The 26,566-nt window shown below is 28.2% G+C and overlaps 1 protein-coding gene across 2 annotated transcripts; it reads right to left on the reverse strand.

The window, feature by feature from the left end:
• Positions 1 to 4,151: 4,151 nt before the first annotated feature.
• On the reverse strand, positions 4,152 to 26,278 carry LOC107445507 (neuroendocrine protein 7B2). Of its 2 annotated transcripts, XM_043045772.3 has the most exons (6): positions 26,134 to 26,277; positions 15,035 to 15,354; positions 13,446 to 13,571; positions 9,860 to 10,065; positions 6,168 to 6,215; positions 4,152 to 4,567 (listed from the first exon to the last, which is right to left on the reverse strand). In XM_043045772.3, exons 2-6 carry the CDS (start codon positions 15,351 to 15,353, stop codon positions 4,493 to 4,495), a joined length of 774 nt encoding a protein of 257 aa, XP_042901706.1. In that variant the 5' UTR covers position 15,354; positions 26,134 to 26,277; the 3' UTR covers positions 4,152 to 4,492. The 2 variants fall into 2 exon arrangements, with proteins under 2 accessions (XP_042901706.1, XP_042901707.1); XM_043045773.3 differs by lacking the exon at positions 6,168 to 6,215 and having other exon boundaries at positions 26,134 to 26,278.
• Positions 26,279 to 26,566: the final 288 nt, after the last annotated feature.

Raw genomic sequence — 26,566 nt, forward strand, 5'->3', positions numbered from 1 at the left:
ATACCTCAAGTAAAATGTAAGAACTTATGGCCAGGTGATGCAGAAATAGTGATTGCTATAATTTTATTTTAAGTTAATGAAGGCGATGGCGCTATCCGAAGACCGCAGAATGTCCTTGTGGACAAAAAAGGAGAGCACTTTATGTGAAGGCCTTAAAGATTTAAAATGCAGGTCTTGATAATATTCAGTTTTATAGTTTATTGAATAAGAAAAGATGTAGCGAAATGAAACGTTCTGAGAAACAAATCAAATTTAATAATTTAGAGCGATGATTCTGTCTTTCAATGATTATATTTTTTGTTCTAAGAAGCTCACTTAAGAACATGCGTATATTTCATACAGACTATTGATTTTTATGCAAAATTAAACACAAAAGTGATTCCTCAGAATAAAAACAAATATTTTTGAAAAACTTTTATAGTTAAAAATACAAAACCCGTCACAAAACATGTATGATTGTTCAAAGTATGTTTTTCGTGTTTGATTCAGCAGCTTAATTAACAGTTAGAATTCATTAATTAGTATAACTAAGGTCCAACCTTTCCATTCAGTTTACCACTCAGAACCCCTTAAAAAAACGGCAAAATTGCGTTGCTCCTCTAAAAAATCTATTACTGAAGAAAATGCGGTATGAGGGATATAATTTCGATTCTTTACGATATCTTAGTTTTCACTGCGTAATTGTTCTATTCCCAATTAAAAATAATAATGATACTTTGCAATAAAATTCGTCCCCATAATCTTTATAATTCGTTTTAAAAGTATTTTTTCACTTAACCTTGTTATAAGATGTTTTGAAAAAGCTTGCGGTTTCTATTAAGCACCTTTTAGTTTTAATGTGCCTAGAACACTTTAAATGTAATTTTGATAAATTTTAAATTATACGAATAATTCAATTACTTAAAAGGCATACAAATTTTTTTTTTGAAAATCATGTCAACTGGTTTCCTAATCAAAGGCCTATCTACGTTTAAACTAAAGTTTTAAACAAAATTTGGGGCACATGCTTAAAACAATATTTTCTACTCAATTTTTCCTTCATACAGCATTACAATTTTCCTATATGTCTCCAGGCTAATTAGAAAACGTACAGAGAATAACTTAATACAATCAAATTATCAAAATTAATTTCCAAAAGGTTGTTGTACTTAGCTTTACTTTATGCACATTTTGAATAACGGAAAAGCATAGAGTTATAATTTATCATCAACCAATTTTTCTCAAAAAATATTATAATCAATAGAGAAGGGAAATAATAATGTAAGGAGACTGACAATGTGATTGCGACGATGTATGGCAAATCCCTAATAATGTACAGAAATGGAAGCTATTATTAAAACGTTTCAATTTATGGGGGGAAAATAAGTAGGCAAGTAAAAAACTAAAAAATTCCAACAATTATCAAGAAAATTAATCAATAATTTCGAAATTTCTGAACTCGGATCCCTTACTCCCCTCTACAAAACTATTCTAAACGTTTGATAACTGCACGTCTTATGAAATGCATAACGTTACTATGAGGAGCCATTGTTTTCGAATGTGATTTAAAATCTGTTAGTCAACAGAAAAACTACTCCATGATTTAGATAATAGATATAATCATTAAATAGAAAAAAGTTTGTTCTAACTGTCTTTAAATAATTAAAATGTTACAAAACATTAAAAATTTTGCAGCTGTACTGAAAGTTGTTAATATTGCAAGAATATATAGCTTGAAAAGGAAGTTTTTTTTTTCATTTACTCCAGTAGATATATAAAGGCAGCCGCTTCCAGAAAAATTTGCATTTCAATCTATTAGGACATTTGCTGTGACGTTTTATTTGTTAGATAAATAGAAATTAATAGTTTTGCCGTGTCATGGTGCTGAGACCTTATGGGCCAGACTTGCCTTTTTAGCGTGCAATTTTAAAAAAAGAAAAAAGAAAATTGCGTCGCTTTTTACTACGTTTCGGCATTAGAATAGAAACTCTATATATATTTCTTTGTGGTCATCAGCAATAGAAGCTGCGTGACTAATCGTGGGGAAAAATGGATGAGAGTGAGTTATTTGCCAGCACGAACATTTATTAATATTTAAATCTTAGAAGCATGTTTACTGAAAAGTACAATAAGATTTTAAATTAGTCCAGTTTTCAATATTAATTAATGTTTCGATACCCAAGGAGAAAGAATTACATGTGTCTAAAGTTAATTGTAGAGAAATGGAAAAAAGTAAGAAATTACATCACATATTTGTGAAGATTAATAAATTAGTTTTTTGAGTGTATAAAACATTAAAGAACTGTTTTCTAAACCTCTTTTTATTCATCGCAAACAATAGAAAAATAAAAATAAAATTATTCTTAAAATATCACATAAAGTGTTATTCACTGTACTCTAATTATCACTTAACTTGCTTTTTGCTATTTTCTAATTATTTAAACATGTTCTTCGTTGCCGTTTTATTACTTAACATGTTCTTTTTGTTCTTATCAAAATTTGAGATATTCTTAGCTATGTTCTAATGATCACTTAACGCGTTCTTCGTTGGGTTCTTACGATTATTTTTACACGTTCTTCTTGTGTTCTTATTATCACTTAACATGATCATCGGGGCATTCTAATTATCACTCAACATGATCTTTGTTGTGTTCTATATATCACTTAGCATTGTTTGTGTTCGAATTACCTCTTAAGATGATTTTTGTGTTTAACTATCACTTAATATTTTTTGTCCTAATTATCACTTAACATTATTTTTGTTGAGTTCTAAATATCATTTAACATGTTTTATTGCAAGCTTGTATATTGAAAACTTAATTAAACTAACATAATGATCGAATACTAAGCACCATGTCTGAGGATAAATTTAGTTGTAATTCATTCTGTGTAGTGTGACCAGTAACTTTTTGTTATTTTTACGTAATTCAAATTGGTTTTATTAAATTAGATTTTATATTAATTAATAACATGGAGTAACAAGGCTGAACTACATAATTTCTTAGTTGTATTAATTACAAATGACGAATCAACATTATAATAAATAACATGTTATAATACATATGTGCACTAAAGATGGATGTTTAAGTTTCGGAAACGAGCAAATAATCTTGATTAAATCACGCAGTTAAAAAATGAGAGCAAAATAACTGGAAGTAAAACTAAATATAAGAAAAGAAAAGCTGACAATCTAGAAAACATACTTAAAAGTAAGCTGACTGAATAAAAAACTGAAAACAATTTCGTGACTGATTATCAATGAATTGATCTTTCCTAGTGAAAAACGCTAACTCCTTTCCTAATAACACTTTTCCCCCCTTTAAACAATTGAGCAGGTTATAGTGAGAAAAATAATTTTATGTAACTGTCTCTTTTATATAATAACAGGAAAGGCAAAATATTTTAAAAGATTGATTATTATTTTTAATAATAATTCTTAATGTTGTTGAAAAATAATTATTTTACTATTTTAGGATTTTGATTAAAAAAACTGAAAAGATGTATTTCTGCACAATGTTATCAATGTGCATTGTTCCAGCTTTTTATGTTGAAAGAAGCTGATAAAAACTATCTTTACTTTAAATCAGAAAAGTTTAAATTCTCAGGTTTTGTAATTATTCAAATAAATTATTCTGTTGAAATTGCTTTAATATTGTTTGGATTTCTTTTGTAGGTATAAGCTGGATATTATGAGAACAGAAATACGTTATTTATAATAAAAGCAGCATAAATATAGCTTACTGCAATTCTACGATGAAGAGATAATTAGTAATTATATTTTATTCGCAGTTTTCTTATGAATATGATTAAAATTATTCACATGCATTCACATTTGCCACTTAGATACTTCGGGTATGGCTGAATATTTGCAGAATATTTGTTTAACAAATATATTAATTAATTTCATATATCACGCTCATGCTTGAAATCCTTTAATTTGCTTTTAAACTGCAGATATATTTTTTCAAGGGAGTTAGCACGAATAAATAATATTTAAAGCTTAATTTTTTAAAGATAATTGAACTTTCCAAGCGTACGTTTTCAAGTCTTAAACGTATGTTCAGAACCTCCAGATTATGGACAGATAATTCTTTTGCTACTTTAACTTTATTTTAGACTGCAAAATGCATTCTTTGAACCTTATTTTGAGAAATGCAATCACAGAGTAAGAATTTTATATCACAAAAGAGAAAATAACATTTATTGGCATTTTATATAATTACACTAATAAAGAGTTACAGGTATATCAACGGTGGGGCTCATTAATTCAGATATATGCATAAATGGTCCATTTCTAACCTTTGCTTTTTAAAATATTTTTTCATTTCAATATTTGCATAAAATTTTTTCATACAGTAAATCAACATTTATATGTAAGTATGGGGAAGTACTAAGCATAAATCATTGAAAAAATAATGATCAAAATAGAAGCATGAAATATTTCTACAATTTGAGTATAAGATGGGATACTTTAATGTTTAGATAACTTGACTGGCATCTTGGGAGATTTTTGCTACTTTATTGAGGGTAATGGAGCTTTCTTGGCTACCACGGGTAGCTTTTCTCCTTCCAAAAATGGATTTGGTGACTGCAAAAAAAAAAAGAACATTCGAAACTATTATAGAAGTATCCAAAGTAATGTAAACGATAATTTCAAGGCAAAAAAAAATTCTCTGGTGCAGAAATTTTATTATATATTTTTTTGAAACTTATTTGCAAATTTAAAAACTTCTCCGTTTAATGATTACATTTGATTTTGGAACAATCAAGTGAAAACGGCTAATTTTTAAACATTCAAGGTAAAAAGAATACGTGTAAATGACGTAGTGTTTGTATCTCGATCCTGATTGGTTGTTGAAACGTGGCTTTTGTTTACATTAGTACCTGTTCCTTGCATTCTATTTCGAGTAAACCAATCCTGTCAAGCATGAATTCTTTTAACTGACACATTCTACATTCTTTCTCAAAGATTTCAATTCTTTCACTACGCATTTCTTACTTAACACAAAGATAGACATGAAGGCATGTAGAATATTAACAAAATAGAAGTTGCCAAGGTACACAAAGCAAAAATATATCATGATTACCATAAAATACGTAGACAAATAATAAATCTAAGTTAAGCAAAAGGTATAGACGAGAAATAATTATATTTCATCGTCTTAGATGAGCGCTACGGCGCTGTATTTATTTATACCTTCACGTTAATTTACATTCTAACTTGTGGAGAGACACTTAATTCAAACTTAACACGCCATTTTGATTATAAATGATCAGTTGGCACAGACATCATAGATCACACGTATGGGTATCCGTGATCTTCTTCTTGAAGTGCAAGTACCCAATTATCATCAAATCTAATTATCATTTTTTTAAAATTATTGTACCGTAATAGTGATGAATGACTGGATTCTCGGACAACATGTACTAAGAACATCATAAAATTTCTCACAAAGACAATACGTGTTTTGAAGGAATGTATTTCATTCTTCTTAGTCTAACACTTCAGTTTAGAAACAAAACCAGATGAATATTTTTTTTGAAATTCCCTGCTTCTTTTATAACTAATTTTGGATTTGCTTAATAATGAGATTTAATTTTATAACAACAATATGAAAACGGCTAGTTTTCAAATACAGTGCATAGTACTGTGGGAAGGTGGATCTATATTAAATCCAATAAAAAAAGTTTCTTCAAAGAAATAATATACCATAACAGATTGTTTGGATTGTCTTCGAAAAACCGATACCAATGATACTGCATATAATTCATATTACTAATCTTTATTTCAATGGAGTGAACTTCTAGAAACATGTTTTCCTTAATCTGATAACATAAAGGGAAAAAAATAATAATAAATGAAAAAATGGATTTATTTTAGTTTATTTAATTGTATCGGTATATGTTCTTCAGTTTTGTACATGATTGCGCTGTGCTGATTAATACCCGTTTTATTGACTATTTACTTTTATTTCCCTCAGTACGAAGAGCGGATGTTCTTTTAGTCTAACCATAAACCATTAATAATATCTAAAAAAACTGAAATAGTTTTTTTTAAAAATATGAGAGTAACTTTAGTTTATGACAGTTAAGTCGACTACAAAATTAAAAAATAAAGCAACTAAGGAATTAAAGCTCAAAATCTAAACTAAATTAAATCAACTAAAAATACTGTCGATAAACTTTACCTTATGAGAGAAAAATTTCTTCGCCACAACTTTGTGGTCGCTTCTTATCTATAGAAAAGGAAATAAAAATGTATACAACAGGGAAGGAAGAACATTCAATTTAAGAGGATGGAAGTTTAAGTGAATATTATAGACATTAAACTGAAAAAAAAACACCTCTGTATTTCTAAATGAACTAAACGTTAGGTATAAAGTAAGAGAATTATAGTAAATTTTTATTGAAATTCGTTTTTTTTTTAATTCTTGGGGGATTTCAAACGAATGGAAGTACGGCAGAATAAAATAACATTGAGAATGAAAAAAAAAAATTATAGCTTTTTCGTAAGCAATCATTTTTGGATGAATAGTCTTTTTTTCGTTTGTTGTTATAGAAAATTTTAAAAATTATTGATTTAATTTTGGAATAAAAAGAAGAAAAAAACAAGAGCCAAACTTTTGACTTTTCTGATAACTGAATCTGATACCATACTTTTTTGAATTGTGATTTCATCCTTAGTTAAATAATGCTAAAGCCAAATCTGTTTATTTTTTTTTTAGATGCGAAATTTTTATTCGGTAAAAATACGTTTTTCGTGTGTTTTTTTTAACTTCAATAATCGTTAATTTACTTGAAATATTTGATATTTATTGAAGACTAAGGATGTTAAAATACACATAGCTTTCATAATCATTTATTTTTTCTGTCGTGACTGATATAGTCAAAGGATAACAAAGACCTAATCACAGACACCTTTACAATAAGGTGTTTTGTTTTCTGCCTGACTCCACAGCTGCCGTTCAGGATGTCAGATGCAAGGGAATACCCATATCTAAAAATATCCTAGATTATTAAGTTCTCCTCAGTTTAAAAGAAAAGGGACGATAAATTACACTCCAGGACATTGTGATATTTATGACAAAGAACAGGCATATATGTTGACTAAGAAGCCGCTCATTAGGATAACAAAGCCATTTACAAAGGCTATCAATTTTTCTGATTCATCTAACTAGTTAGAAATTTCAACTTCTAAGTTCCACACTTTGCAAAAAGCGGAAATCGAAGAAAGGAGGGTGTTAAGTGAATAAAGAAAAGTGCATTTTATGAATGAAAATACAAACACAATGTTGTGGAATCTGTTTATAGTTTTAAGCGTAAGAATTCTGTAGAGATTGCAATAGATTTTATCCCAATAATCTATGTACAGATCTGCTTGTGAGTCATGGAAACCCGAGCCATGAGAATTGTCCCCCCCCCCTTGTAGTAACTGATTTTAAACAATTTCTGATTGTTAATTCTGGGTTTGTTACCTATGCAATTTTCATTTTTACGTAGTTTTGCCTCAGAATTGTTTATAAGCTATGGAATGGTATACCTTTAGAGTATCTCATTAAAAATAAAGTGAAATCAGACCTAAGAATCAGATACTGGACTCATTAAAATTTTTTGCGTTTGTTTGCTACAGATCTATTTATGAGCCGTGAGCACTGGATTAGAATGGAATATTTTGCGTAGTTTTGCAATTTTCGCGAACTTTAGGAATGGGATGCATTTTGAGCATCTCATTTAAAGCAAAATAAAGTATTGACTTTGCTAGTGGACTTTTTTTTTAATCTGTGTATTGCACATTGTTGCGTACTTTTCATACAGATCTGTATTGGAGCCATGGGAACGAGATACCTTTTTGAGTATTTCATATAAAACAAAAAATGGGGTATTTCATCAAACGACAGTTAGAATAGATAACCTAGATTGGTTAACTTAGTTTGAGAATCATGGATACCTCAGTCATGTTTGTCAAATACCCTTAGACTCTAAAGTTTAAAGTATCTACAATAGCGTATTATGGCCGGTGATAATGAACTGTTTGGAATTATACGGCTCATATTTGTGTATTTCTGAGCCATACTTCTTTAAAGTTATTAAAAACTTATCAGAATAATTTTATCATCTGACTAAAAGATTGGAGGCACACTTTTTTCAATCTTCCTAATAGTTGTATTAACTTAGATTAACGTAACTTGTAAACGTATTAACTTAGATGGTTAGCATATTTGGAATTACATATTTACTTTAGTAACAAGGGATGCGATGGTAGATCTACCTGCCCGTGTTGCACCCTGGTAACGCCTTTCACTCAGAGATCTACTACTTACGGCATGAAGCATCACTTTAAGTGTCTTCATCTACGCAGTATTCCATATTGACCTGATTCTTTAAAAAGGGATGCAGGTGGCCTGCCACATTATAAGAGATCTGAGATCCAATATACTCCTGCCAACCAAGATGTTGGCATTTTCAGAATCATGGAAGCAATTCTCATTCACGATACCCTAGATTTCTTCAACTTTCCAGGATGCACCGTCTCCCGAAATCTAAACAAGTTGCGTTAGTTGAGTTCGTATCGGCTTAAAGGAGATAATAGAACTTTGGAACTCCAGCCATTTAGATCATATCTATCAATTTTTCTGCCCCACAGTCATATCTTCATTATAACGGGGCTGGAACCACCCCATATCTACTCTGTGCCTCGAGTGAACTGTTCAACCTGAATGATATTGACAAGTCACAAACAAATTATTCCCTCAATGGAAATGACCTATCTCAATCGAGTTATTCAGGGATCGTAAAGGATTTCTTTGAATTTTAGGAAAGCTAAGTGGTGTAAATTCACATCAATGTCAAAAGAATGGATGCAATTGCTTACATAGTATATTGCTCAAAGCGTTATACTCTTTGAGTATAAAGCTCGTACAGCTCAATGTATTGTATATTGCCCAAAGAACAGAACTGGCACTTTATCATGAAATTGCTCAGGATTTCTAGCAATACCCCGAGCCTGTGAACCATGTTAAGATAACTACCAAGCTGGACTTTGTGCAACCATTTCTTAAAAGCCAATTTCGTCCAAATAGCTAAAAGGTCCTTGTACTTGAGACCATCCATGCACTCTACTCTGAATTTGGATGATTGCATGTTTATACTGACGATTTGACTAAACTCTCACTAAATGTCAGTGCAGAAATTTACTCTTCCATCTTTTCCTTTTATGTGCTTGTCGAAAGACCAAAAAACTACCTTCGGTGAAGTTATGGCTATCTATGTGGCACTGGAGCAACTTGTCCCCAGACAATACGGTGCTTTTTTCTGTCTGACTTTAAAGCTACCATTCAGGATGTCGGATGCAAGGAAATACTCATCTCTCAGAATATAATAGATTGTTAAGTTCTCATGGAGAGATTGAGGGAAAAGGAACGATAAATAACGCTCCGACGGATTCCAGGACATTTATGGCAAAGAACAGGAAGGATACTTATAACTCTTTTCATTTTATAAAATTTTATGTTAAGAATCTAATGAGACAAAATTGGAAAGCATTGTTCATATTTAGTATTTCGTTAAGAGATTGGAGGAACAGCTTGGACATTTACGACTGCCTGGCCGACCAACTTCCCCATATTGGCATTTGGAGTCCAAGTAGAATTCATCTGTGGAAAAGATGAAGCCACGGACAGGAACGATTTGATGGGATGCTTAGCTCTTCGTGAAGACTCTAATGTAAATATATCTTGGATGGGGTATTGACCCTTTTCTTTCCCATTATTTATTTTTATAATTCATGGTCTTTCCTATTTTTTAAGATTGTTATTTTATTATGCTGTTGGAAATAAAACTAACTTTAGAAACATCAGATTAGTTTAGTGGTTTTACTTACATCCATATTTTGCATCAGTTTATCCAGAGTTGCATCTGCTAGTCCCTCATTCTCAAATGATCGGGCTAAGACGTCAATTTCATTTTCTCTGGAGGCTCCCTGGCAGTCAAACATATGTTCCGAGTCACATAGACAGTTTTGAGCTGCCTGGTATTGCCGGGAAAATCGAGCTGTATTCTCAAATTCCTCCAGACATCCATCTTCAGCTGCAATAATAATAATATTATCAAAGTTAAATTTTGAACCCAAAATTTAATGCGTATTTTACTTTATTTCTGATATTAAACTCGCACAGCAAGGACATTTTTTAAAAATTTTAAAACCCTAGTAACCTGCTAACATAAAAGGTTTCAAAAAGTGCACCAAATGTTTTATGTTCTTTCTAAACATTGAAATGTCCACTTTTCTGCAATTAATATTCAAGTTGAAAGCGCAACTTTATGACGGTAGAAATAGTTATAACATTAAAAAGTTCTGAAATACTGAAAACTTGTTTCGTAAATTATTGCGTTAAAGCGTCCTATTTTTTAAAATATAAGTTACCTTATTTATCCAAAATAATTTACATGTTCTATATTTTTTCCTCCCAACACTCGTATATAAACGTGTAATAGTTTTTTTGACATGCTGGTGTAAAAACTTTTATTAATGTTTGTACTGGCTCTACCGAGAAAGAGAAAATTTTGCGTATATTAGTAGATATTTATTATTTTTTTATTATTGTATTTAATAATAGAATAAATTTTGAATTTTGAATTATAGAATAAATTTTGAATTGAGGGTATACAATTTCTTACATTGCTTTAAATTATCTAATTTTACATGGCAAAATGCAAAATTTTGAGCGCAATCGATTGAATAGTTTCTGAGAAATCGAAATATAAATATATGACTTTTTTAAAATTCAGAAGTCTGAATCCATCGAAAGAAAGGAATGTTTATTCAGAGAAAGTACGTTTGTGTGTCTTATTTCGTAACTTAAAATATCGTCTGCTCTAAATAATTAGCACTAGGACTGGGCGATATTAGAAATTATATATCGTGATATATCGTCAGTTTTGCATCGCGATATAGCGATGTATCGCGATATAGTATTTTTGAATTTCATTTACTTTAAGGCACAGAAAGTGAGATTTCTATCAAGACTTCATACGCATATTGATTTAAATCAATTTATAAATTTGAAAATATATATGTTTTGCTAAAGAAAGATATTAAATAAATTGACTAAGATGTACAAATCTTACTTAAAATATTTATTGAAAAAATGTGTGTAGATACAGAATGAAATATTTGCACTTCTTTATCGTTTATAAGGTATAAGCAGTCTTAATTTAAGTTAACCCCTAAAACACCCTTAATGAAAAAAAATATTGTTATTAAACAAAAGCTGATTTTAAAATTTCAAAATATATTTTAATTAAAATAAAAGTTAGATTGACTAAAAGCCGAAGTTTAAAATTAAAAATGTTCGAATTTTAAACTGAAAAGTAAACATAAGATTTGTAATAATTTCTTAAAATTTTCGTTCTCTGAAAGATTTCTCAGTTTAAAAATAAAAAGGGAATTTTATAAAGATATCTAGCTGAAATTATTGAAAGAAAATTTAAAAAATTAAAAAAAAAAGTTTGTTAAGAAATTCATTCTACACTTAAAACAAAGTGTTAAAAATATTTTTTTTTTTTTAAAAAGAAACTTTTTTTAACAAATCAATATTTGCTTGTACTATTATGCGTAAATAATTACAGAATTATTAAGTTCGATCGTAATGTTCAAATTCTTAATGAAGAAGTAAACACAAGTTTTGTTATATTTTCTAAAAATGATCGCGCAAATAACAAAAGATTTCTTAGTTTAAAAATAAAAAAATAAATAAAAGTGAAATTTATCAATATATTTACCTAACAGCATAGGAACAAAATTTAAAAAATAAGTTCGTTAAAAAATTATTTGTATGCTTAAAACAAAGAGCTAAATAAATTTTAGAAAAAAAATGCTTCTTAAACACTATTTTTATTATTATTTCATATAAATAATTAAATTAAATAATGACCGAATTATGAACGAAAAACAAAGTAAGGCAAAGTTTCTTAATTAAATTCTTAAAAATAAGAACAAAAGAATTGTGATATTCGGTAATATATTTAGCTAATTATCTAATAATATAAAACGAAAATTAAAAAAAAATAATGATTTTACTCTAATAAAACGAAGTAGTAATTGATAAAAAAAAAAAAAGAAATGAATAAAATTCGCAAACTTTTCAAATTCTTTTGAACAAGTAAAGTTTATTGACTTATGTCCAAAAAATAAGTTTTGTTTTAACTTTATTTCTAAAAATAAAAACAACTCAAGATTTATAAATTTAAAATCAGTAATAGAAGCCCATTAAATTATTAGAAGTTTTATCCGAAAGGTTTTTAATAAATTAAAAGAAAGTAAAAAAATAACCTAACAAATTTATTTACTTTGTAATTTAATTCCTTATGGGTGCCTTAAATTAGATTTCCGATAATTTTCACATTTAAAAATATAAAAAAAGTTTTGTCAGAAAATAAATAAAAAACTTACCTAATTAATGAAGAAACTTTTCTTTATAAATTCTTTTCAATAATAGATTGCGTTCAGAACAAGGTTACGACGGCGATCACGAAGTTAATCCCATTGAAAATAATCTACAAGAAACGATTTCAAATCGCGAAGGTGCGAAAACGAACATGTGATATAACGACATAAGGTCTCAAAAGTGATTCTGATTCTACCGCTCATCAGTCAAGGCCGTCTCAACATAACGAAACAATATCGTCTTCCACAGCGCGAGTTGGCATCGGAAGGTAAGAGAAAGTCCTTGCGTGTATCGCTATATCGCTATATCGTTATATCGTCTTCTTCACTCGACGGCTTAAATCAGATTTCTGATGCATCGCTTGGAATGAAAGTTGCTGTATCGGTTTGCCGATATAGGCGTTAAATCGATATGTCGCGATATATCGATTTATAGCCCAGTCCTAATTAGCACATTTGAAGTCACTTCCTCGAACCATTAAGATCGAGTTGTAGAATGTGAAGATCCGATCATTAGATCAAAAGTTATTCAGAGTTTTTCGTTTTTTTTTGGTGCACTGTACATTTATTGACTTGCACTTATCTTTTACAATACTATAGCTGGAAATTGCCTAGAGTAATGAGTTATTGTTTCCGACGTAACGTCTCACACTGAGTCGAATTAAACCAAATGCGAGATGACGTTCAATTGTTTATAAGTTATAAAGGTTTTGCACTTAAAAAGTACTTTTTTTATGAACACCTGTTGGACTTGTGCCCATTGTTAAATTTCTAAACAGACCAAGCAGGTGAAACTCTGTTTCCTATGTAATTTTGTAACTTAATAAAAAAAGGTACTCTTAGCAGGTTACTTAACAGTTAGGCACAGCTTTGAATTTATTTATTATTATTATTATTATTATTTTTTTTTGTTGATGTTCGGGCTTTGACAATTTTTGAACTTTTCTTACAGTACTATGTTTGATTAAACTGCCTGCATTTGTAAAACCTCGTTATTGTTGCGATTATTTTTGTAACTTACCTTTAAATCCCAGGGGGCAGGGATTGGCTGGGTTGCAAAATGCCGGTAAAGAATCTGTTTTTATAAATTGGTGATTTGATATGCTTCCATCTGGCTTTAGTAGTTTATAGCCTTCACCATTTCCTCCTGTGAACAAAATTATCCATAAAATAATGTTTGCAGGTGTTCAAGGATTGCCTTAATGAAAACTGGGCAATTGTAATGGCATCGAAAATAGAATAATGCCAGCAGCGCCACTATTTAGGGTTATAAACTATGGTAAGAGGAGTGCAGAACTGATTGCATAAAACTGGATAACCAAGTCGGATGAGAGTAATTAAAGTAAATGTGAATTCCTGCTAAGATAGAAGTCTCTAGAACAAAATAATGAGCAGGTGTATAATTTTTAGTGAAGAATGTATAGAATGGCAGAAAGTGAATGTATTACCGACATATATCGTCTGCTGTTTACGTCAAGCACTATTAATACTGCCTAGGTAAAACTGCGTAATAATGATGTAAAAGTTTTCAAGATCGGATATGTCAAGACCCAGGACAAACAAACATCGTGAGGGATGGAATTATTAGTGGTAATTAAAGAGTTAAGCTTCGAGATATCAGTGCAGCAAAGCACTGATACAGTCACATTTAGCTTCTAAAAATCGTACAGCTTCGCGTTTTTCTTTCCCAGACGCATCCATTTTAGCTCGACTGTACACTCCCTTCAAATGCTCTCATGTTAACTGGTTAAACAGTTACGCGCAATCTAAATTGCAGTCGTCTGACAAATCTTTATTGCTATAATTACTATTTGAAGTTATCATTTTTGTCCACTTTTATTTGGGAAAACTTAATATTATATAAAGAAATCAGCTATTGCAAATAAATTTGAGTGACAGGTAAGCTATTGCAATCTATCTGTATTTTTAAATAAGTTAGAAAGTCATTTCAATTATCCAAAACAACTTTCAGTAATTATGGAGGTTTAGAACACATTTTTGAGACTGCAGAAGTGCAGGATATCTTTTGAACTTTTTTTCCTGTTTTAAAATGTAAAAAAAATATGCATATAAAAAGTTTCAATTCAAAAGTTCATAATTATTCAAAAAACTTATATACCATTCATAAAACTTTTAATTTTTGATATTGGTAATATTGTGCTTTAGTATTTTAACTATTAACTAAATCTTCAAAACCTTATTATTTTAAATAAACCTAAATTTATGGTTTAAAATCAAACCATTTATTTTTCAAATCATGATATATGATTGAGGTAAAATATCTATAATATATGTACTAGAAACCAAATTATTATTACATTTTAAAGTTTCAAATATTTCAAAAATTTAACTAAAAAGAATTTTTTAAAATTAATTTTGTGTAAAAATCCTTAAAAGATCTCAAATGTTTTTACTGATTTTTGTAATTTTTATAAACATAATTTGGAAAGAAAGTTAATCATATAACTTTTAATTGACAATTTTAATGACAGTGATTTTGTTTCTGTGGGAATTTCGACTGCGTTTTTGTTTTTCTCTAGCGTAAACATTAATTTGCGAAATCTAACGTAGATAAACACACTGTGTAACTATTTATTTGAAACGATTTACCTTGCATTGATTTCTGCCCTGACAATGAACTGTGTTCCAGATATTCCTCATCTCTAATATTCATATCTCTTTCTAAAATATCATCTCTTCTTGCTTCAAAACTTGGATAATCTTTGACATCTGTTTGTGCGTTGGCAGAAGGTAAACCATTCAAATATTCATCAAAACTTGCATCTTCCGCCCCATTTCTGTTCACAAATTCTCTCAACAAAGAATCTGTAAAAAGTGAGTCCAAAGAACTGTAAGCATTACACTCAAAGGCAGTAATCACAAACAATGTCGTCCATAAGATCCTAGATACAGATGTTAAAGAATCCATTCTAAAAGAAAAAGAGCTTCGTTTAGTTTTTCGAAGACAATCTCATAACATAGTTTTAAACTAATAATTAAAGTTTAAAATTTAAGGTCTATAGCTTAATAGGTCGATTCATTTATGATTTTAATCAATTTTTCTTTCTAATCTACATATAAATAAACGTCTGTTTATGTGTCCTTTATAGACTCCTAAACCATCTGGCCGAAAGCGATAAAATTTGGCAAACAAATTGTTCGAAAAACGAGGAAAGTCTCTGTCGACATTAGAACATTCTATGACGAACCATTCGAGCAGAGTGAGCGAAAAACGAAATGGAATTGTCTGATTGATTATGTGTTAGCCATGGTTTTAAATTTAATTATATACTATTCAGTTTTTCAAATATTTTAAGGATAACATCAGCGATATTTTCTAGCTTGTAGCTCTACTTGATCAAAAAAAGTTTATTGCACGTACTTTAATATTTAGTTTTTTTTATTCACTATGTTAGATAAATTCAATTCGCGATCGCAACGCTCGAGTACGCCGTCTAGCGGGAGCCTGTAAATATCAGACATTAATTTATCACGTTTTCGTTTAGTTCCATCGAAATCATTGACAGAATCAGACGCCATTTTTTAGCAGCAAATAAGAAACAAAATTTCCCTTAGGAAAAGGCCGAAGAACTTGAAAAAAATCTCCAGAATATTAGTAAATCTTTCAGGAACAGAACACGCCAAACATTTGAAGAAAAATTCCTCAATAATTTTTAATTTCTATTATCAACAAACTTGCAACTGATGACTTCCGATTTCGGATACTGTTACAGATGTGTGTATTAAGGTAAAATGCATTTCTTCTGTCTTCAATTCATTACGAATTAAAGTGAAGTCAACGTTGCTTTCGTCATTCCAGTTAATAAATATGAATTCAGAACATACAGAATTGTAATAGTTATAACATATTTTTTTCGTTATAGTATAGTATATATTTCTGTATCCATATAATTCGGAAAACAACAATAAAAAATTATCCAAGTTACTTGAAATAGTGCCATTTGTGCTGATTCTTAATTAATTTAAATCGTTTTCCTGGTAAGTATTTTTTAGTTCTGAAAGAATAAGTTCAACTAGAATTCAGCTATTCTGTTTTTAGCTACATATTCAAATTCATATCAATTATAAAATTTTGCTGTGTAGTATGTTATCTAAAAGTAATGAAGGGATAAACTATGTATCTATTATTTGAGAATAAAGTTTTCAAACAAGGAACTTATCATTTTGGAATTCTCCGGGAATTATAAATCAGGTAAGTGCAATGATTTTTACAATAAAAAATTTGCCTGTAAATATTTTTTTTTCATTTGATGATGGTTCTCTACACAATGGTTTTTTACGTCTGATTAAGAACTATAAGAATAATAAAAAAAGAAACAATATGAAAGTTTTTATTTCAATGTAAAGAATTCCTGAAATCGTTTTTTTATCCTAAGAATTCTTTATTTTCCGTTCTTTAGTTTATAATTTTTTGATAAAAATTGTTCTCAAAATACTTTTTTTGAAAAATTAAATGGTATAACATTATGTGTTTATGTATATTTCTTGTATATTCCAATGTTTGAAGTAATATGATTCAGAAAAGTATGGAATAAAAATTCGGTACTTACGTATTAACGCCACCGCCGCTACAGATTTGGCGGTTTTTAAGTGCAGCTAATCTACACTTAAAATTTTTGCGACAATTCATAAAATAAAACACTTTATTTAAAATCAAAATAGTCAATCGGATTTCGGTGGAAAATGAGCTGATATAGATTTTAGCATAGATTCAAAACAATCATATCGCCATATGAACTCTGATAAATAAGATTCCAAATGAAATAACATTTCCAAAACGTACGTTTACCAAGATAAAGTTTTATGTTGTGGGAATTGGTACATTTTCGTCTTTTCGGTAAAATATTTCCCTCCTAAAAAAATACAGTTGCATCTTGTTTTGTTTTTGGCAAATCCTAAAGACGAATTTTTGTAGCACTAAAAATGGCGACAAAAAAGAATGGTTTTTGTTTCGTCAGCATTCTTTATTTTACGTTTCTTAGTTTCTAAATAATGATTTTTATTGAAACTTGAAATTTTTTGATAAAAATTGTTGTCAAAAAACTTTGTTTACAAAATTAAATTTCATAAAATTATGAGGCTTATGTATACTTTTTGTTCATTTTAATTTTTGAAGTAATATGATTCTTAAAACTATAGAATGTAAAGTTTAAATGGGCCTTTCATGTTATATCATTAAATTTAGTAAAACTATTTCTCGGGCATTAGGTTTTAACTCTTATAAGAATATACATATTTTTTTCTGCTAATGTACAAATATTTTTCCGATATGTTTTGGATATTCCTTCTCTAATAAAAAGAGATACCATTTTGTTTTCGTTTGCATAAGAAAGAATATCAAGCATTTTTCTTTTTTAAATTTAATTAGCCACAGTAAAGAAGGAACGTTGCAATGCTACGTGCTACATTAACGACGTCTCTAGAGTAACTGAATGACTGTTCATATAGAAATCGCAGGTATTAGTCTCATACAACAACGCCCCCTATAGTTCGTTGCGATCGCGAATAAACAACATTAACAAGGTTGCACACGTGGATTGCGTCACCAAGTTAATAATTCTAAAGTTATCTAATACCATGTATTTATTTTGTTTAGAGTAATTCTTTTAAAACTTGCTTCTTAAAAAGTAAATAATTTAAAATCAACGGTAATTGAAATGAAAAAAAAATATTTCTGTACTCAAGGGTAAATTTAATAGAAAAGGGGAACTAATTTACTTAGGGTAAACATAAAATATCGCCATGGCATTATTGGCGTCAATAATGCTTAATTAATGTTGGTAATAAGACTAGGGCAAAAACTTCCCATACAGCACATTGACTTCGTTATGACATCCTAAAGTTGTCATCTTTAGGATTCTGTGACTTCCAGAGGAAGTCCTATATTTACCGCTAAATGTCCTACGGATGTCATCTGCGTGTTAGAATGTCCCACCTGCAGATATCTTAATGATGTCATAAGTAGGACAGTTTCAGGATACCTTTAGAACGCTTTAGGATGGCATTAGGACATAATAAGACCTGTTTAGTAAGGATTTAGGTAACTTGTGGGAGGCATGTTGGAAATAGTATGATAGTAATAGGAGGGTGTCTTATTTTGGAAATAAATTTCATCTTTGAAATTTTTATTAATTTTAGCAACTTAAATAAGGTTTTTCTTTTAAATTTACTGAATTAGAGGTCAGAAAAATGTTTTCTAAATGAAAAAAAAGGTGATAGTTTTTAATTTGTATACCACTCTATTTTTCCAGAAAAATGGGCTATTCCTCTACTATTTTTTTTAGGAAAATTAGTAAAGGAAAAGAGAGTAAAACAGTTAATAAACAAACGTATCTAAAGAAAAGAATAATGTATCATTTTAATACAAAAATATGCAAGATAATTGGATTTCACATTTCTATTGCTTGGAATAAAAACTTGGCCATTATTAAAAAGTCTAATTGAATGTACCTTTTGAACACCAAGGAAGGTTACAAGTCTCCTAATTAGCGTTAGTTTTCTGTAAAGAATATTTCTTATTAAATTAAATTATGAGACTTATTGAATCTTTTATGTACATTGTAATTTATGATTGCTTCATTATTGCTCATATTGTTTAATGTAGTAGATATATTAAATATCTTATAATAAAATAATGAATAATTTTCATTTTAATGTTGCTCTAATACTGAGAACTTCGCATTAATATTTAAATTTCTCGTATGATCAATTGAAACTAGTTAATTGGCAAAGTAACTCTCATTACATTCTTCTGCAAAATTTACTAAAAAACATTTTATATTATAAATAGTTTAAATGAAGTTGTGACTATTTTATCAAAAACTCAAAATAGATGTTTATGGATCACATACTTTATTGTTTAGTTATTGTGTCAATGATGCAATTTAAAAAAACAAATAAAATTAGAAAATTATCTGTTTTATATACAAACTAAAACAGCTGTTGCCATGTTTTGCTGAAGAATTGTTAGCTGAAGGCATACTTAAATCAGTATCTTGAAAATATTAAAAATAACTTGTTTTAAGGATTTATCTATTTTTTGCAGCATAAATTTAGTGTATGCAAATAAATATGAGAATAGAAAAAAATAAACAATATTAGAATCACATAAGTGAAACTTTTATTTACACTATTATTTCCTTAATTTTTTTACAGAATAAACTCTTCTTTCTTTAGCATGGCGCAACCAGCATCTAATAATGCTTCCAACTTCATTTACTTTAGTGTATGTGAAAACACTGCAAACAGCTTCTAAGACATAACAAAAAGAAAATATAAACAAACCAGTAGGTATTTTCATGAATAAACATAAAATTATTTCAGAACCTATTTAAAAGGTATCTCAAACTAAATTAGTAGAAGCCCAGATTTCTGTTACTCTGAGGGAAAATATTATGGGGTAACCTTGTTAAGCTGCTTTTTCAATTGCCCATCATACGTAACTTAATACTAGTTCAGAAAAAATAAAATGATTTGATACATGTTTGATTCATTGTTATAAGAATAATCTAGTAACAACAACTGTAATAATGGTAAAGCTATTAGTACAAACACATGTAACAATGATCAGAATATTTTAAAGTGCAAGTCAAAAAAAGTGTTGGATAACTGAAGTATCATATGATTACCATTCTACTATGACTGAAAAAGAAGATGGTGATACTAATAACCATATTATTTCAAACAACACACTCATAAATTATTCCAATGTTTGAAATTTATAAACTCATTGAAAATTCATGGAATACTAAATTTATAGTACATTAAAAAGTTTGGCAACCTTAGCAACACAAATTTTAACTATATACTGTCAAACTACAAATGGAATAATATATATATATATATATATATATATATATATATATATATATATATATATATATATATATATATATATATATATATATATATATATATATATATATATATATATATATATATATATATATAAACAGAGATTAAATATTACCAATAATTGCACCTGACACTCTGTAACCAAAAAATCTTTTTTTTCATTATTGCCCATCCAGCTTTAGAGCTCAACAACATCATCAGGCATGATGTGACGAATAGCTCGTCTTGTTACGTTCTTTAAAATCAGTTCCATCAAGACTTTGCAATCTAGTAGAAAGAAAAATCTATCTATCTATGAGAAAGGAAAAAAATTATACAAATAACAATATTTTAAAAAAGCAAATTGACATGTAAATGATACAATTATTAAAAATTTATTTTAAAGAAAACAAAATTTCATTCTGAAAATAGTTTATTGTAAATCTGTCCTTGTAAAAGAACGAGCTCTTGGAGAATCAAGAAAAAGACAATACTAAAATTTAGCATACAATTTTTTTTTGTAAAAATACAAATATGTAAATACTAATTAAATGTTTCAACCACAATTATCAGTTAAAAATGTTAACAAAAATTTAATAATTGTGAAAATATGCAGATCAACTACAAGTAAGTTTTATATGCCTTTTAAAGCACTAAATATTTTATCTTAAGAGATCATTGAATATTTTTTAACCTATATAACCTAAAATACATATTATGAAACACAAGATACCTAAAATATATCTATAAAAATAAACTAAGAATTAAAATATAAACACATATATTTAAACCAGCTTCACAATGCAAGAGGTGAATAATGACAAATATATTTACAAGAACTTTTTGAAAGAAATTAAACTCCTTACAGATTCAATAACTTTTTTCAATACTTTTATTAACTTTTCAATATTTTTTTAAAAAATATTTTGGCTCACAACGCGATCATTGTGTTTTGAGAACTTGCAAGAGAGCATTGTGATTCTTGCAAACGTGGTATTTGATTACTTATTACTTGTGTTTACAATGCTAAAGGTGCTAACACTAACGCAAGATGATGCACAGCATGCAACGAGAGCAAACAATAATAAACAAATTGAAAGAGGCCAAATCAGGATTGCCAAAAAAGGTAGTTATTCAAAATCTAGCAACCATGTCACCTTTTTCGCAATACATCTCTAAAGAAATAAAACAAATTTTCACTTCTTACTCACCAGAATTACTTATCGTTATTATCTTATAAAATACAACAGATTTGAGCTAAAAAATTATATAATTTATTTCTTTTGTTAAAAACAAAATTATCAGTTTCAAAATATAGATTAGCAGAATAAGCAATAGCAAGTATTGAGTTGGAGATTGTTATTGTTTACATTTATATTGAAAACTCCATTCATAGACAATTTATTGACAAAACTTTGTAAAAAATGGTAAAATAACAATATACTAAATAATGAAGATGAATAGCAACATTGAAATAATTTAAATGTCATTTCATTTGTAATTAGAAGAAATGATTAATTTAGGGTTACCAAAAAAACATGCCAAATAACAAGTTGAACTTAAAGGAAGAAAACAAAAATAATAGAAAGAATGAGTTATCAGAACAGATAAAAATTTGCCTCACGAAATAATAAAAGTAAAACTTCCTCAATAATTATGAAAAAATTAAATAAACCACGCATTTAAACATTTAGTAATGTATGTAAACATTGCAAACATGCATGTAAAAATTGCAATTGATACACTTATAAATCAAGTACACTTATAAATCAATACACTTATAAATCAAGTACACTTATAAATCAAATATATAAATAGATTATAAAAAAAAGAAAGATAAACAAAAAAGAAACTAATAAAGATATTTGAGATTATAAATACCTTATTATTTAGATTTCACTAGCAGAATTGCTCTTGTCACTGGATAAAAGTAATAACATAAACAGTAAAGTTGAAGTTAACACGCATGCGCTGAACGATGATCCTACAAGACTCCTAAAACACTCCTTTGAAAGGCCTGTCATATTGCTGTCTATTTGTGACATCCTACGAAATTCCTTCTTCTGACACTTAACGGATATGACTGTTCCAGGAGTGTTCGGAATGTTTTGGGATGTCTTTAGGACGAAATTTGCTGTATGGGATGATTTTGGACAAAATTTTTGAAATTGAGTTTATTATGAATTTAACTTTCCTGTAATTTAAGCTTTGTAATAACACTTTACTTTTGTTCTTACTCCATTTATTCACAAAGTTATAGCAGTTTTTGTGCAGGTTTATAACACTGGATAGACTACTGATCTTAAGTCAAAGTTGAGATTTTAAGTTGAGATTAAGTTACGTGTTTACATTAAAATCAGATTTTTTTCCACATTTTGCAACATCTTACATACGATATCTCAAATTGTTTCTAAAATAATTGTCTACAATTTTTCATGAGTGTTTATGATTATAGCACACATGTTTTGAACTACAGATAAAGAGAAGAAAGTCGAGTTTCATTTTTTATGCATATTTTTTCGCCACGACAAGTGAAGAAAATATTAAAAAATTTGCTTTCTTAACTACATTGATCTGATCCCTAACTCAGAATTATACGCACCTGCTTTTAAGATAATAGTTCAAAACATAGTTGATAGCTTTCTAAATAAAATCCTCAAGGGATTTTTTGTTTTGGTTGATAGAATTTTTTTCAGTTTTTAGTGCATGTGCAAAAGAAAATGACTTATTTTTTTAACTAAAAATGGTAATCTAAAAAGCAAAAATAAAATAAAAATAATTCTTTTTTCTAGTTTTATAAGTTTTTACGCATTATGAAACAAATAAGCTTTTTTTTAAAAATTCTTATTAATATTTAAAAAAAAGTTGTCGAAACTAGTTGTATACATTAATGGGAATAAAAAAATAATCCATATACCAAAGTGCAAAATCAATGAAGTAAAGGTACTAATTCGTTTAGAAGAATCGCAAGGAATTGTCTTAGATGTCAGTGATGCTGAATTAATGTTGGAAATATGTATTAATTGAAATAAAAAAAATAGCCTATGTACTAAAAAATAAAATTAATAGAGAAAAGGTTAATGGTAAATTGGTTTAAGAGAACCGTAGAAAATTGTCGTATTATTATTGACACCAGGGCTTAATTAACATTGGTAACCTGTATTAATTGAAATAAAAAATAAGTTATGTGCTGAAAGAAAAGCTAATGGAGAAAAGAATAATGGGAAATTCGTTTAGGGGAAACGTAAAAAATTAACATATGCAGATGAAGCTTAATTAATTTTGGTTTACTACTGATATTAGGGTAATTGGTGCAGTTTTGATAAGAGTTGTACGAAGGGTTTTCAGAAAGTATTTTTTTCAGTGGTAGCAAAAATATTATATTAATATTTTAAGGAATTTAAAATTTAAAAAAAATGTTCACTACTTCTTAATGTTACAGTTATTAGTCTTGATTTATTGACATGTCAATTTTTGGATAAATCAATCAATTTGGATAAATCAATCAATCAAATGATAAATAAATTTTTGGGTAAGATTTAATTGGGTACTTGCATGCGACATTACGAGTCACGAGTAAGGTGTCGAACTTCATTTGCCGCTAAATCGTGGCATAAATAAATGTCACTATTCAGTAGCCAATCAAGTTTGACACTAAAGTGTGACGTCACTGGTAGGTACCTAATTTTCACCAATTGCTTTCTTCCGTGATTCCTAAACGAAGAAAGATTACTCAATGCTGAGAGCAGCCAAAAGAGGTAACTTGCAAAAGTATAGCAAAGATTCAAAAAACAAGAATCCATTTCATCAAAAAATACTGTTTCTGATTTTTATTTAATTAAAATTGTTCAATATTCAGATTACTTAAAGAATAAATATTCACATCTAATAATATTTTATTTGTTTGCAAAAGCTTTACAACTACATCATTTAAGACCAATCTTAACGATTTAATTGCAGCAGCGAGCTCTCTTACTCACACTACATTGCAAAACTCATTACCCTGTTAGGAAACATTGTGCAAGTGAACTTTTAGTTTCATTACCATTTCATTATTAAATTATAGTATATCAACGAAACAACAATTAAAATGATATTTTATCATGCTGCTTCAGTAAATTTTTTTGTAAAAAAATAATATTTAAATTTATTTATATTATTTTGTTGCATTAGGTGTAGATTCTCCTACCTTTATCTAATAAGAGGCAATAAACATTTGATAGAAAGTAATATATAATAGTAGATTAATAGTAAAAGTAAAATATTGTTCTTCATTGTAATTATTTTTTACAGTAATTGATTATTTTTAGAAGTTCATATTTCTTTTATTCCGTATATCAAGTACATCAAAAATTATTTTTTAAAAATTTTTTTTTTTGAAATTTAGAATTGAGCATTAAAAATGCATTTACGGATACACTTTAAAATGTAATTCAGCATTTCATGATTTTGTTTACTTGGTCAATTGGTAATAAACGTGATGTAAATAAAAAGATATTCATGCAAAATATTTTTAACATGTTATATTTCATTCTTTTATATATTTATTTAATTCTAATATGTTCTCAAGTTCAAAAATAAGTATATCTGCAATTAATTTAGTATAGTTTTTAGAAAGTTCGATTTCGAACTTATTTTTAATAAAAGGATTTATCGATGATACACTTCAATATGTATTCTGGTAAAAACCGACTTTGTTTGCTTGATCAATATATCAAAAATATATGGTGAACTGAAAATAAAATAGAAAAATAAAGAATATTCTTTCTTAGTAATTAAAATTTTAACAGCTCAAAATAAATCTCCCTTTAAACATAATTTTGTTATATTCTCAAGTATTTTATTTTTTAAAACATCTGAAACTGCATTGTTAAAATAGCATTTTTAGAAACAAAATAGTTATCAATAAACTGAAATGAGCTTACAGATTCTTGCAAAAATCTATCGCATGTATTATTTTGTTTACTAGGTCAATAGGTCGTTATGTAATCGTAATCAACAACAAACAGTATAATCCCTAATATTATTTTTTATCAATTTTAAAAGTTTAAAAAATTAATGTTTTTGCTTTCTCTAATCAAAATTTTTGTAACCTATTGATATCATTTTCATATAATCTTTACATGCACTAACGCACATACACTAACGTACATACCTATGTGTTTGTAAAGCACATCTGTTTGTAAAGCTATTACTAACGTCTTCCTATTATTCTTAGGTTAAAATATAATAATAATAAGATTAAAAAAAAGTAATATAAAAGAAATTGAAGTCAATTCCCACTTAGGTTAATAAAGAAATTTTTTATTTTAGTTACTTTTTATTAAATAATTAAACTTTTTTCTTCCATATAAAACTTAAATTAATTAATACACTTATTTAATGAATTAATAATTGAAAAAACTGTATTAAGATCAAGTGTCACCCACCACAAGTTTAAAAAAATGTATCTACTTTTGCAACACATTTGAATTTGTAACACATCTGAAATAAAATCTACTTTTATTTCAAATGTGTTGCAAATACATTTATTTTATTTTGATATATATTTTATTTATATCGTACATTAAACAAATACAGGCAATCCTTAGCTTATAAAGTTTACAAATATCTACAACAAAATGGGTAGCAAAGTGAAACAATAAATAAAATGCTTAGATTAAAATCCTTCGAATTTTCTATTTATTTTGGATACATAAAAGGTATTTTGCTTAAAATTTTCGATATGGACGAAAAGACACGATAAATTTAAATTTTTTTTCCGGGTAACAAATCTAAATGCTGCATGTCAAGTTAAATAGTACCAAAGTACATGAAGGACAGTATTGTTTTAGCATCTTTTAAATTTTACTTACCTTACACTAATGATCTCTTCAAGCTCTTTGATAACTTAGGGCCAAATATGGCGATTCGCCTGTGCTCTACGCATGCGCCGATCGATAAGTGTCGCTGTTGGTGATTTTATATTAGATCCCACAGCTCTTATTTCATTATGCGGGCTTCTCTCTCCTTTGTTTTTAACACAATATTAAATATTCAACAAAAGTTATACTCACTTAAACAGATATTAAAGAAAATATTACGTAGTTACTTAATTATCAATAGAAATTAACACTAATAAGGTTGCTTTCTTTCAATTACAATATGTAAGGAAACCTATGCATTCCGATTTTCCTTACTTAATTAGTTTTCAAAGTTTACATTAATAGTGATGTTAAAATAGTACAAATACTTCCGTTTGATACCATCGGTACTTGGAAATATGACTTATTTTTGATAAAATTATAT

Source organism: Parasteatoda tepidariorum, chromosome 7 (genome assembly GCF_982258835.1).
Source record: "Parasteatoda tepidariorum strain Cologne lab strain chromosome 7, Ptep-v5.0, whole genome shotgun sequence".
NCBI classification, from domain to species: Eukaryota; Metazoa; Arthropoda; class Arachnida; order Araneae; family Theridiidae; genus Parasteatoda; species Parasteatoda tepidariorum.

Bases quoted from the DNA above. Each gene is read 5' to 3' on its own strand.
- LOC107445507 (XM_043045772.3), bottom strand. From the start codon at position 15,353: ATGGATTCTTTAACATCTGTATCTAGGATCTTATGGACGACATTGTTT. The intron at 10,066-13,445 runs GTAAGTTACAAA...TTATTATTGCAG, and splicing joins CTGCCCCCTGGGATTTAAAG to CTGAAGATGGATGTCTGGAG. The intron at 6,216-9,859 runs GTAAGTAAAACC...CCTTTTCTATAG, and splicing joins AACTGATGCAAAATATGGAT to ATAAGAAGCGACCACAAAGT.